Raw genomic sequence first — 12,402 nt, 5'->3', positions numbered from 1 at the left:
TGATTAGAAAATGTTACGTAACGGGCGCTTCAGCATGCAGTGGTGAAAAACACCGGGAAACCAGCGGGAAAAAATCAGCGAAAATTTTACAATTGGTGCATCGATGAGGCTGTTGAGAAGATCATTTGCTTATGCAACGGCTGGAGCAGGCATAGCTGGTTTAACTGGCGTTTTTATCTATGGACCAGAGGAGGTTAAACGCCAAATCACATCCAATGGTTTGGTGCGAGTTGGAAGAGCAGCCCGTGTGGTAAGGAGCTACTGAAATTTGTAACCTATGATGTACTTCAAGATTTAATCCTAACTATTTTAACATTCGGCTAGATCGCTTTCATTCGGCTAGATTGCAGAATACCCGGCCCACCAAATGTCTTACTTGAAAGGCTGCTCCCGCGGTCCCGCAGTCGTGTTCTTTAATGCTGCTCCCGCAGTCCCGCAGGCGGTCGCGCTACACATGAATATAACTCGTTCTTTAATCCATGAACCGAAACAAGCAAATCCATGAGCCGAAACAAGCTTAGATTCAAGTACCCATCGACTCTGGGACTGCGGGACTGCGGGAGCACTCGTTTTACTCACTTCATTTAAATATAAGACAGAATTCTGCCTTTCTGGACCTGCTTATGTTGATGCGTATGTCCCTCCAATGAGTTTTCCCAATAGCTTTTCAATGAAAGTGTGTGGGCCATATATGAGTCATCAGTTGATAAAAATGAGTACACCCCCCCCCCCCCTACCTCTATCATGACCCATATGCACTGGAACATAGTTATATAGTAAGGATAATTATATTGTTTCAATGATTTTGATAAACATGCTATCAAACACAGTTATGGCTTAATGCATACCAGGTACTGCCGCACAACAGTTTTCGATGAAATAATTGCATGACTATTTGCTTCATAAGGAGATATGTAGTGTTATATCTGAACATGCAGTCTGATTAGTTTCCAAAGTAAGATCAGCGAGCTTGGAAGCTGTCAGTCATGTACCCAGAGTCCTCAGGCTTTTTGGTCAGCGGGTGGGTGCCGCGAGAGACGCCTGGGAACTGGAATTTTCTTACTGCAGGGTTTCTGTGGTAAAACAACGCAAGCCATTACAGGGCAGCCAATCAAAAGATTTTAATTTTTGCTAATTCCCCTGAGTCTCTCCTGGCGACCAACCACTGGCCAAAGAGCCTGAGGACTGTGGGTATTAGATTGGGAGCTCTATGGGTAGGTGAAAAGTTATGCCAAAAGTAACTACCTAGACCCTAGTTGTTCAAAGAGATGTTACAGCACTTGATAGCCCTGGATACTGTTTTTAGGCTTAAATGTTAGCTACAAAAAAAGATTACAAGTAAATTCTTTTTATCTCAATCAAGGTTGTTTTCATCATCTATGACTACAAAAAGTCTCTCTGGGGAGTTGACCAAAATTCAACTGAATATTCACAAATTAAATCTCAGGTGAGTTTAACACTTAATTGTTGAGTACATGAGGACAGAATAACCACTTTGATCGGCTTCCTTTCAATTAACCTGTGTGGTTTGCAACCAGTCCCTAGAGATCCAAAAGACAATGATGTGGCAACCATGCTGGATGACAGAACCTTTTGTTTTGTCATTCAACATGGCTGCCATGCCATAGTCATTTTGGATCTTCAGGGATTGGTTACAAACCACCTATCAGGCATTTTTTTTCCTAGTGCGAAAGGTAGCAGCAGTGGTTAGCTTTCAATAAAAGCCTGTAATTTGTGGGTGCTCAGAGTGGTTCAAATTTAATTATAAAATTTATACGAAATAAATGTGATGGTATATTTCCAGCCTGGTGAATGAATGAGAATGATGTATTATTCTAGAAAGAGACACAGGCATAAAGTTGAAATTTTTTTCCGAGTATGCCTGTGTCACTTTCTAGAATAATACATCATTTTCATGCATTCACCAGGCTGGAAATATACCATCACATTTATTTCATATACCACACGTTCGACATTCAAATCCTAGCAGTATGCAGGATGTTTGTCCCATGAACCTAGTTTAATGGCCTTTAAGCTCCCATGAGTCTCCTGTAGCTCAGTGGTAGAGCATCCGAGCTAGTAATCAGAAGGTATTAGGTTCGACTCCTGATAGGAGCACTCCAATTTCTTTTTTCCGAGTATGCCTGTGTCACTTTCTAGAATAATACATCATTCTTATAAAATTTATGTTTCAATTATTGGTGGTTATTTATTTATTCCAATTCTTTTCATATGACAGGTTCATTCAAGATCTGCTGTGCGTTTGCGTGACTTGTGTTGCCTGAATGGAGGAGCATATATCAAAGTGGGGCAATATGTAGGGTCATTAGACTATCTTTTGCCCCCAGAATATGTACAGACCATGAAGGTCCTTCACAATGATGCACCTAAAAGCCCTCTGTGTGATATTCAACACGTCCTGGAGGAAGAACTCAATTGTAAAGTGGAGGATGTTTTTGCAAGTTTTGAGGACACTCCTATTGGGGCTGCATCCCTTGCACAAGTTCACAGAGCAACATTACACGATGGCCAGATTGTAGCTGTTAAAGTACAGCACAGAGATGTACAGAGGCATGCTGCAGTTGATATGAAAACTCTTGAGGTGAGTTCTCAAAAATGCTTCTTTCAATATCCTGCACAGAAGCATTTTGTTTGTCTGTGACATTTATTGTAAGTAGTTTTTGTGTACCAACAAATGATGGACAAGGAAATAAGATAAACCTCCTCAAGACAAAGTTTAGTCGAGTTTAGCTTGTTTTTCATCTGTAGGTTCGACCGCTACGATCAGTAGGTTCAACTCCTGTTGGGAGAACTTCTTACTTGTACCTCTTTTTCTGAGTATGGCTGTGTCATGGTGACTTATTAACTCTCATGACCTCAGGGGTTGAGAAATTCCTCAGGAGAAATTTGATGCTGATCACTGTTAGGGCTTTGAGGTGCAATGTTCCCCGTCCTTACCTTCACATAAAGCCTTTCAAATGTAAGCATTAAAAATGTAATGTTGTTCTCATCATTATAATCAAATGTTGTTCTTTACTAAACTCTTCCAGATTCTATATGAAGTGGTGTCATGGTTGTTTCCAGAATTCAAGTTTAAGTGGCTTGTTGATGAGTCAAAGAAGCATCTTCCCATTGAACTGGATTTTGAACATGAAGGGAGGAATGCTGAGAAGATTATGCATTTTTTTAAGAAATTTCCATTTGTTAAGGTAAAGCTTTTAGTGAGATTTGGTTGCATTGTAGGACATTCCTCTGAAATATAAGTCACAGTAGATTTTTTTCAAATTTCTTCACGTTACTAATGTAAATATTTTTTCTCCAAAATTGTAATAAAAAGAAGGGGTCACAGTACTCGTTCTTGAGAAACAAATATTGAAATATCATAATTTACGCATTTTTGAAGAAAAATGACTAATAGAGCATTTCCATTTTCTGAAGAGAGCAGCTTACTGGCCATTTCACATAATTTTTATACTGTGCATATATTATTATTTTCAATGTCAAATCTGTTTCAAAACTATTCCTGACCAGTATTACAGAGAAATTCAGCAAAATCGTCGTCAAAAATGTCCATTGGTGAGATTTAGACACAAAAATTTGGTATTTCTATCAAAAGCATTTTCCTTATAGTTATTTTTTTGCATCAGTTGGCAATCGCTAATGTAATGGCAATACAAATAAAAATTATTATTATTATTATTATTATTATTATTATTATTATTATTATTATGCGCAGTAAAACTATCTGTATGCACAGTATAAGAAGCACCACAGGGCGCGTAGCGTAACCTGTGAGCCAAGCGAAACTTAAAATATCACGTAAATAAATCAATAAAATATGTATACATATATGAAAAATATAAAAAATATAATATTATTATTATTATTATTATTATTATTATTATTATTATTATTATTATTATTATTATTATTATTATTATTATTATTATTATGTGGTTAGAAATCTAAAAAGCAAAAATGGGGTTACCATGCTGGTTTTTTAGATGTATTTTACAAAACAGTGGTAGATCCAGCTTCAAAACTGGTTTTTCTAAGAAGAGACTGGCACAAATTTTATGAAAAACATTAATTTCCATGCAAAATGCAGATTAAGAATTTTGCTGAACAGATGAAAGGTTGAATAATATTTAGCAGTTAGCTATGACTGAACATAAAAATTTCTATTTTGCAATTATGCACATTGCAAAACAGAAGAACAACTTTATTTATGTCTTTGTGTGAAGATGCGTCATTAATTGATAGCCATTTATTCATTTCTCTGTCTTCTTTTTTTTCAAGATTCCTGAAATCCACTGGCAGTATTCAACCAAGCGTGTGTTAACAATGGAGTATTGTGATGGAGGGAAAGTCGATGATCTGCCTTACATGCAAAAGCACAAGATATCCTCTGATGAGGCAAGTCTAAAGAACTATTACATACCTGTTTTTAATATTTTCTATGTTACATTTCCACAAACAAATTTATTAGCCAAACTTTTAAATATCCTATGATTGGGCCTATAAACTGGCAAACACTTGAGGTTTTTTATTGTCCTTGGAGACCCAGGGCCAGATTATGCAAGAGAGGAAAATGAAAAAAAAAAATTTTTTTCCCACCTGTTACACCTGTTTCCTTACCCTACTATTTAGCCTTAGGTCACCAAGGATGGGTTTTTGGTAACATGTACCACAAAAAACACCGTTTAAACAAATGGAACTGAATGCAGAACTTTTATGGAGAACTGGAGCATTCACCCCCTGGAAATTTTAGGGCTGGACTCTCTGATTCCTGCATTCCCTTGGTTGGAAAGTATACGTGTTGGAAAATTAACTGTTTTGCTCACAAATGAAGCAAACGAAATCCATGAACCAATTAGCCAAATCTTTTAAGAAATTATTATTATTATTATTATTATTATTATTATTATTATTATTATTATTATTATTATTATTATTATTATTATTATTATTATTAAAGTACAGGGCCTGGTTGTTCAAAATCTGATTAAAGCTAATCCACAATTAAAAGATAATTAAGGTTTTCAGCATGCTCGTTAAAAATATTTTTAATGTCCAATTTTAAGCTAATGGTAAGGAAATGTCAAAGTCAAAGATGAAGAACAAAATTTTTTTATAAAAATCTTTATTGTTTAGTAATTAAAGTAGAATCAAAGTTCACGTTAATCCAGGATTAGCTTAATTGGGCTTTGAACAACTAGGCCCGATGACCTTAAATAAAATATTAAATGATCAATCAATAGTTAGTTTGAACTTCAATCAAAACCACTGTAGCCTTCAAGTAAGGCCCCGTTTATACCCTCCCAGCCAAGTCAACTTCAGAGAGCATTTATATGAGAAAAAAGTTGACCCCTTTGCCCGAGCCAACAGCGCTCGCGCATGCTCTGATTGTCTCGCCTTGACGGAGTTGATCCGGCTAGGAGAGCCAAAGTGTTCATGTGGAGAAAAGTGGCCCGGCTAGGAGGGTGACCCTACCATCGAAAAAGAGTGACCCGGCTAGGCGGGTCACCCTTCCAGCCGAGCCAACTTTTTGTTTCTCGTGTAAGCGGTTCGCCAAGTTTTGTAAGGAAATGTAGGAAAAGTTGGCTCGCCCAGGGTAGGTCGGTTAGGCGAGTGACCCTTCTACCCGGGACAACTTTTCTCCATATAAACGGGGCCTAAAACGTGGCATAGATTATTAAAATTTCCCTGGGACCCTCAGTGGAGTGTTTTTCCTTGCAATAATATTCGTTGCCATTTTTTTACCAATGATATTGAAGGGCTCCGTGCATAGGCGAGCTATAGTGCATTTTAGATCACTTTTCGTTCTTTTAGCTCTGATTCATGGATTTTTTACATGGCCCACAGTCATACTGTAGGGTTGTTAATTGAAGGTACATGCAAAAAATCTGGTGGATCTGAACTAAAACAAGAAAAAGCGATCTAAGGTTGGTTATGCACGGAACCCTACAATTTCTGAGTATGGTTTTGTCCATATTTGCAGGTTGCTCAGAAGCTCGGTGTTCTCTACAGTGAGATGATATTTGTAAATGGACACGTGCACTGCGATCCCCATCCGGGCAACATTCTTGTGAGGCGCAGTCCAAAACATGGCGTAGAGATTGTCTTTCTGGACCACGGCTTGTACCAGGTATAGTCTTTTAGCACACACTTAGAGTTGACTTACTCTCTCGCCCTCTGTCGAAAACACATATAAATGTCTGAGACCACTAGCTACAGCTAACATAGTGTTCTCATGAAGCGATGACTTTCATTCCAGTAAATGCCTTATACTGTGCGTACACGAACACTTTTAAATATTGTATTCTGGCTAAAAATTGTTGGTCGGGCCTGACGGGCACAAGTGAAGCGACTTGGTCTTAGAATTCAAATTTCTCCAAATTGGCTCTAATTTGGCGCGTATATAGACAGGCAACTGTGTAAGAAACGTAAGGGCGTTTTCCATCTGTCAGAACTGGCACGGCCAGAGCGGTCAATTCGTAAACGGAATGTACCAATTTGTAGGATAAGTTTTATCCTAGTCCTTCGAATTTCTTCAAAATAGCGCGCACCATTTTCGGAGTGATTATTTTTCAAGATTTTGCAGCACCATCCCTTCAAAATGCCGCGTCCGGCCGGCCAGTTCTAGCAAATCGAAAGCAGTCGTAGTTCCTTAGTTAGGATGTGATTTAAGGGCTCGAATTCGCTCAACAAGCTTATGACTTCAGGCTAAAAACTGAACTAACTGTCAAGTGATGCTTGAAATGATTTCCTTTCTTCTCTGTTAAAGCTAAACGAATATGGTTTTAACGTGATTAAAAAATCTGTAGGCCAAAGTAGAGCGTTGTGGATCAGGCGATATTCCTCGATTTCGCCGGCAGGATAATTGTTAACTAGGATACCTTCCAGGAATTTACGGATTTTTCTTTCCTGTCTGTAGACATTATCAAATGATTTTCGCGTTCAGTACTGTAAGATGTGGCAGTCGCTGATCAGGTCAGATCTCGAGGGTATAAAACAGAGCAGTGAAGCGCTAGGAGTGAAGGAGATGTATGGATTACTGGCTTGCATACTGACAGCCAGGTCATGGGATGTGGTGACTACAGGTCTTGACCAGGGGCCTATTACTGATGACGAGGTATGGTTGTTTCACCCCCAAGAGCACCTAATTTTGAAACGAGAAAACGACTGATGAAATTGTGTTTGGGAAAATATCAAGAATCAACTATAGCACCCAAGGAGAGTACTGCTCGGCGGCTATATTTATATTGTAATTTACATGTGGTCACCGTTTCTTTGGTATCTAGAGAGTATTAACTTGTTTGTGTAATAAAAACAAGAGACTCTAAAAAGGCCCGTTTCAACGGTTTCAACATGTGCTTCAACACGCGTTCACCACTTTGTTGAACCAAATGTCGGGGGCGTTTGAACAAGTCGTTCAGCATTGTTGAAAGTGTGTGTAAAAACTGTTGAAAACTTGTTGAATGCGTGTTGAATCAAATTTAAATCGGTTTAAACTTTCTTTCAACATCAATATAACGTTTCGTTTGTTCTCGAAAATGTTGAATGGTGTTGAAGCCGTTTGAACACTCCGTTCAACATTTGCCGGCCCAGCATCCGTTCAACTTTTGTTGAACGAATGTTGGTCAAATGTTGAATCCGTTTATATGGGCCTTAAGAACAGAGAAAGCGAGCGAGAAAAGTTTGCCATTTATTGATATCTGGAAAGTATTACTTGCAATACCCGAAAATGCCGAATAGATGAGCGGCCCCTCCCTCAAAAATTAATATTAAGGGTCATTAAGCTCTTCCGAATAGAAGCCCGTGGATTTTCATGGTACGTGGCTAATTCAAGCTGTTAGCTTAGGTTGTTAAGCTGTCTTCATTGCCAAACCAAACCAAAAGACGAGGCATCAGTCATATTCCGAATTTTATGGTATTTGGGCAAACAAAAGAAGAGACGATGCAAGAATGCTTGCTTAAAAGTGAAATGTTTGGGTGTTGTCAACTTTTTAAAGTTTGCAAAGTTTGTTCATACGTTGTCTTGATTCCTTTACGTGTGCAAAGCTAGTTAAATTTCCGTCTGTCGCACGTAAAGGTTACTTAAGTCCAGAAGGAATCCACTGTTCAACTTGGGCTTGAGTTTTCTTTCCCAGCAAGGTTTAACCATGAGCTAATAGAAGTTTTATCTTTCTCCCGGCAGGCAGAACTAATCCGAGAAAGCGCCACAACTTACATGACACAAATAACTGACCTTCTAAATCGAGTACCGAGGCAGCTATTGTTACTACTAAAAACAAACGACTTGTTACGGAGCATAGACTACAGACTCAAGACCAGCGCCACCGCCTGCTCTTTTGTCACAATGTCACGGTGTTGTATTCGCGCTGTTACCAAGCAACGACTACAACAGTGTCGTGGCTGGGGAGACTGGGTGCGAATTCAGACTGACTCCACTTTTAGTCATCTACGAATCACACTGTATCAAGTCTATGTTTCTGGTGTCGTTTCATCTCTTAGACGATTTTTTACAAGGCTTTTCCATGGATTGCCTTTTCTTTGATATCTGGAGGGTATTATTTCTTTGTTACTAAAATTTTCTGCTATACAGTCCACTTGAATACACCCCTCGATGGAGCAAATATTAATACAAGATTTTTAATTGATGTAATATATTCGTTTCGCTTAATGTGCATTGTGTCAGAGTACCAAAATTTAATGCTACTTTAGCAAAAATAAACTGAATGTCTTTGATGACGACAGTAGTGATGTTGTTGTGGCAAGTAATTAGTTACTAGCCGTAATTGGTCGTTTTGATACTAAAGGACACATTATCCGTCTGGACGAACTTGGGCAAACATTTGTTGTTCGTCTGGTTATGCGTCTCTAGTTTGAAGACGGACACAAGACGCATTATCCATTTGGACGAACTCTCTTCCGTTGTGCGTCTTGAACGACGCACAACGGAAGATATTTCGTCCAGACGGATAATGCGTCCTCTGGTATAAAACTGGTCATTCTCTTAAGAATAAAAAATAATCCAGCATTTTTGTTTTTCGTTGGTGCCGATGGTTGTGGAGGGTGAATACAGCATTCAAGGCGTGGCTTTGGACCTAAGCCACTAACTTTAGGGTGCAGTCCTTATAAATCTGAAGAGAAAAGGATATGGGAGAAATTGCCATCAAATACGGAGTTAGAAATCTCTTAATTTGCTGTCTGTGAGGGCAATGGACCATTTCCGAGTGGCTGTGAACCTCATTATGAAAGCGAAGCTAAGCCAAAGTTTTTATTTTGAAAATTAGTTTTCATCCAAATGCAAACAAAACTTATTTTCACATGAAAAGCTTTGCACTTCGCCTCGCTTTCATAATGAGTTTCACAGTAACTCGGAAATGGTCTATTATTTTTTATCAAGTTGGCACTTTGCTCAGGCAGCTTGTAGAGAAGGGTTTGCGGGGCCCCTTAAAGAGAACTTTTATTTGGGTTTTTGTGCCTAAATGCGCACGGAAATGCTTGCTACGCAAGCTGTATGTAAATAGTCCTGGGAATCGCCCGCGAAGGGACACCAACATGCATGGCGGATGCCCAAACCAGGATCAAGAGTCCCCCGGGCGGAGGGGGTGAACTCTAAAAATTGTTGGGTGGGGGACTGTGCCCCTGGGACTCTGAAACCCTTACCCTAAACCAAACCAAGTTCAGCTGCAATTTGCAACCCTATACTAAACTAAAGACCAAAAACCCCAATCCTATCCCAGACTCGCTATTTTTTCAGAAAATCGGAGTCACTATTACAGTCCAGCAAAAACGAAATCTTCTAATGGTACAACAACAACTGAAACAGTTTTTTAAGTGTCAATTCCCAGGAAACCTAGTGTACACTAAATTTTTCAAGCAATTAATCAGTTTCCTGGAAAATGATACCCTATTCTAGACAAAAAAAACTCTCTGATTTCTAAACCCTATCCCAGACTGACCTGCTTGAAACACAGGCTGCCCAAGCTTAATATCAGAGAATACAATAAAATCTGCAATTCCACAGCGACAAACCAATGAGTGGTGCCGGATCACTTGTAGACCTGGATCAGCAAATTATCTCAAATACAAAATATTAACGGCAGACTGATCCCAACGGCGGAGGTAACGAGCTCGATAGAACAAACAACAAAAGCTAGAATAACTGAAGTATATTTGTTTTTTAAAAAAACAAAATTTGAAATAAATTTTAATAAATTTTAATATCAGAGAACCGTTGAATTATAAGGATTTGTATGGGAACGGGGGGGGGGGGGGGTACTCCCCTATATGGGCTATACGGGGACGTGCCGCTGGATAGGGAATGGTTTTTGGCCCCTCTGTCCTGAACAGGGTATATATTTATTAATTTCAAGCGAGTCTGTCCCGGACCCGTCCTAGACAGGGTATGGTTGCAAGACTGTCGTCGAGTATTTGGCAATCCGAAATCAGAGACGTTAGTCTGCATTTATTTCAGTGAACAATGCGTCACGTCAATTGAGTTTCCACTTAAGGTTCACCGCTGTTAATGCGAAATTTTGGGATTTTTCGCCATCACTTCTAGCAAGTGCCCCCCCCCCCCCCCCCCGGTATGGGAAATGGGAATACAACGGATTTGTGTAAAATGGTAGAAACAAGCATTGTTTTGTCAATAAAGTAAACTTACCCTACTGCTTCATGTATTCTTTGTCATTTACCAGCTTTTCAAGCCGATTCGAAGCGATTGGCGGCGAGTTAGCGTCATTCGGGTAGGCCGGACACTATTAGGTGCGTGGTACTAGGGAGTTGAGTGTGTACTATTAAAGTGCGTGGTACATGTTGTTTACCCGTTGTATTAACTTTAGGAGATAAATATTCCTCGCAGATTTTACCCGCCTGTTTTGAAAACAAACAAGCGATATTAAAACATTTTGCCGCTTTTGGAAATTGCATTTGTAAGTTGATTCCAACAGTTCGCTGTCAAACCAGGTAAGCTCAGTTTTCAGCTTGGAGCAGCTGAAAAAAATAGTTTTCTTTGCTGCTGTTTTATGAAATTGTTGTTGAACTTAAAAAATGTGTGGGCCTTCGCACTGTCCTAGAATAGGCAAACTTCACAAAAAAATAAGAAGTTTTTCTCGTCTTCTTGCTCGAAAATGTGAAACAGTTAACTCGTAATTCTTACTTGGAAGCAAACCTTGTTCTCTTTGCCCCACTTTTTCCAAAAGGTAGTAATTTTTTTTGAGTATTTGGCGAGAACATTAACAGAGTGCAAACTAAAACGATGTAATTCAATGTGCAGGGAAAGAATATGAACTAAGAAACACATTTTACCTACCTTCACAAGATCTTCAAATCTTCCCGCCTAAGCCGAACGAAACCGGTCCCAAAAAGAGTTAGCGAAAGTAGACTAATCAATAACTCATCATAACCTATCTTTCGGGTTTTATTTAAAGTCTACGAGGAATAACGCAACATAAATGCGTAAAATCCGAGAATAGCCGAGAACAGGTGCGTCCGAGAGATAGAAACCATGAAACCGTGGAACATTATCTTCCTGACGCTCACTGTTTCGCTGATGATACGCAGCTGTAACTGAGTTTTAAACCACTCGGCAACACTGCTCAAGCTGATGCTATACAAGCTATGGAAAAGTGCATTGGCGCGGTGAGGAAATGGATGATTCAAGATCGGTTGATGATCAATGATGATAAAACGGAGTTTTTGTTAGTCGGCACACGACAACAGCTTGATAAATTAGATTCGTGTTCCATAACTGTGGGCAATAATCGTATCAGTCCAAGCCCATGTGTCGGAAACCTTGGATCGTGGTTTGACAGCAACTTAAGCATGGCTGATCATATAAACAAGGCTTGTAATGCGGCATTTTATCATTTACATAACTTGAGACGTATTAAGAAATACCTGTCGAGAGATTCTTTAAGTACTTTAGTTCATGCTTTTATAACCAGCCGTCTTGACTATTGTAATGGTTTATTGTTTGGCTTACCAAATGTGCAGATCGCTAAATTACAGCGTGTACAAAATGCAGCAGCAAGACTTATTCTTGGCATTGGAAAGTTTTCTCACATTACACCGGCGCTTTATGAGCTGCACTGGCTGCCAATTTCTTTGCGTATTGACTATAAGATTTTACTTTTGACTTTCAAATGTATTTATGGCCTAGCGCCAACTTATCTTAGCGATCTTATTAGTATAAAATTGAATTCATTATATAATCTTAGGTCTACTGGTAAGCTCTTATTGGACCATCCCAAGGGAAAGATGCTTACAACATTGGGAGCAAGATCATTCTCAGCAGCAGCTCCGAAACTCTGGAATGAGCGCTACCTTTGGAGCTTCGTCAAGCAACATCACTTGACAGTTTTAAATCTCGACTTAAAACCTATCTTTTTA

General features: G+C 39.1%; 1 protein-coding gene across 1 annotated transcript; it reads left to right on the top strand.

The window, feature by feature from the left end:
- Nucleotides 1-36: 36 nt before the first annotated feature.
- LOC146473327 (aarF domain-containing protein kinase 1-like) lies at nucleotides 37-8,754 on the top strand. The gene is made up of 8 exons (XM_085118546.1): nucleotides 37-250; nucleotides 1,364-1,447; nucleotides 2,240-2,602; nucleotides 3,051-3,209; nucleotides 4,300-4,416; nucleotides 6,002-6,148; nucleotides 6,938-7,135; nucleotides 8,201-8,754. Exons 1-8 carry the CDS (start codon nucleotides 104-106, stop codon nucleotides 8,558-8,560), a joined length of 1,575 nt encoding a protein of 524 aa, XP_084974672.1. The 5' UTR covers nucleotides 37-103; the 3' UTR covers nucleotides 8,561-8,754.
- Nucleotides 8,755-12,402: the final 3,648 nt, after the last annotated feature.

Source organism: Pavona decussata, unplaced genomic scaffold (genome assembly GCF_977016875.1).
Source record: "Pavona decussata unplaced genomic scaffold, jaPavDecu1.1 SCAFFOLD_94, whole genome shotgun sequence".
In the NCBI taxonomy this organism is placed as follows: Eukaryota; Metazoa; Cnidaria; class Anthozoa; order Scleractinia; family Agariciidae; genus Pavona; species Pavona decussata.
Note: the sequence above shows the minus strand (reverse complement) of the source record. Positions and strands in the feature narration are given on the sequence as shown.

What these genes read in the sequence shown, in the direction of transcription:
- LOC146473327 (XM_085118546.1), top strand. Translation starts at nt 104, where the DNA reads ATGAGGCTGTTGAGAAGATCATTTGCTTATGCAACGGCTGGAGCAGGC. An exon ending in TTGGAAGAGCAGCCCGTGTG is followed by an intron (nt 251 to 1,363) that starts GTAAGGAGCTAC and finishes ATCTCAATCAAG; the next exon opens with GTTGTTTTCATCATCTATGA. An exon ending in AGAAATTTCCATTTGTTAAG is followed by an intron (nt 3,210 to 4,299) that starts GTAAAGCTTTTA and finishes TTTTTTTTCAAG; the next exon opens with ATTCCTGAAATCCACTGGCA.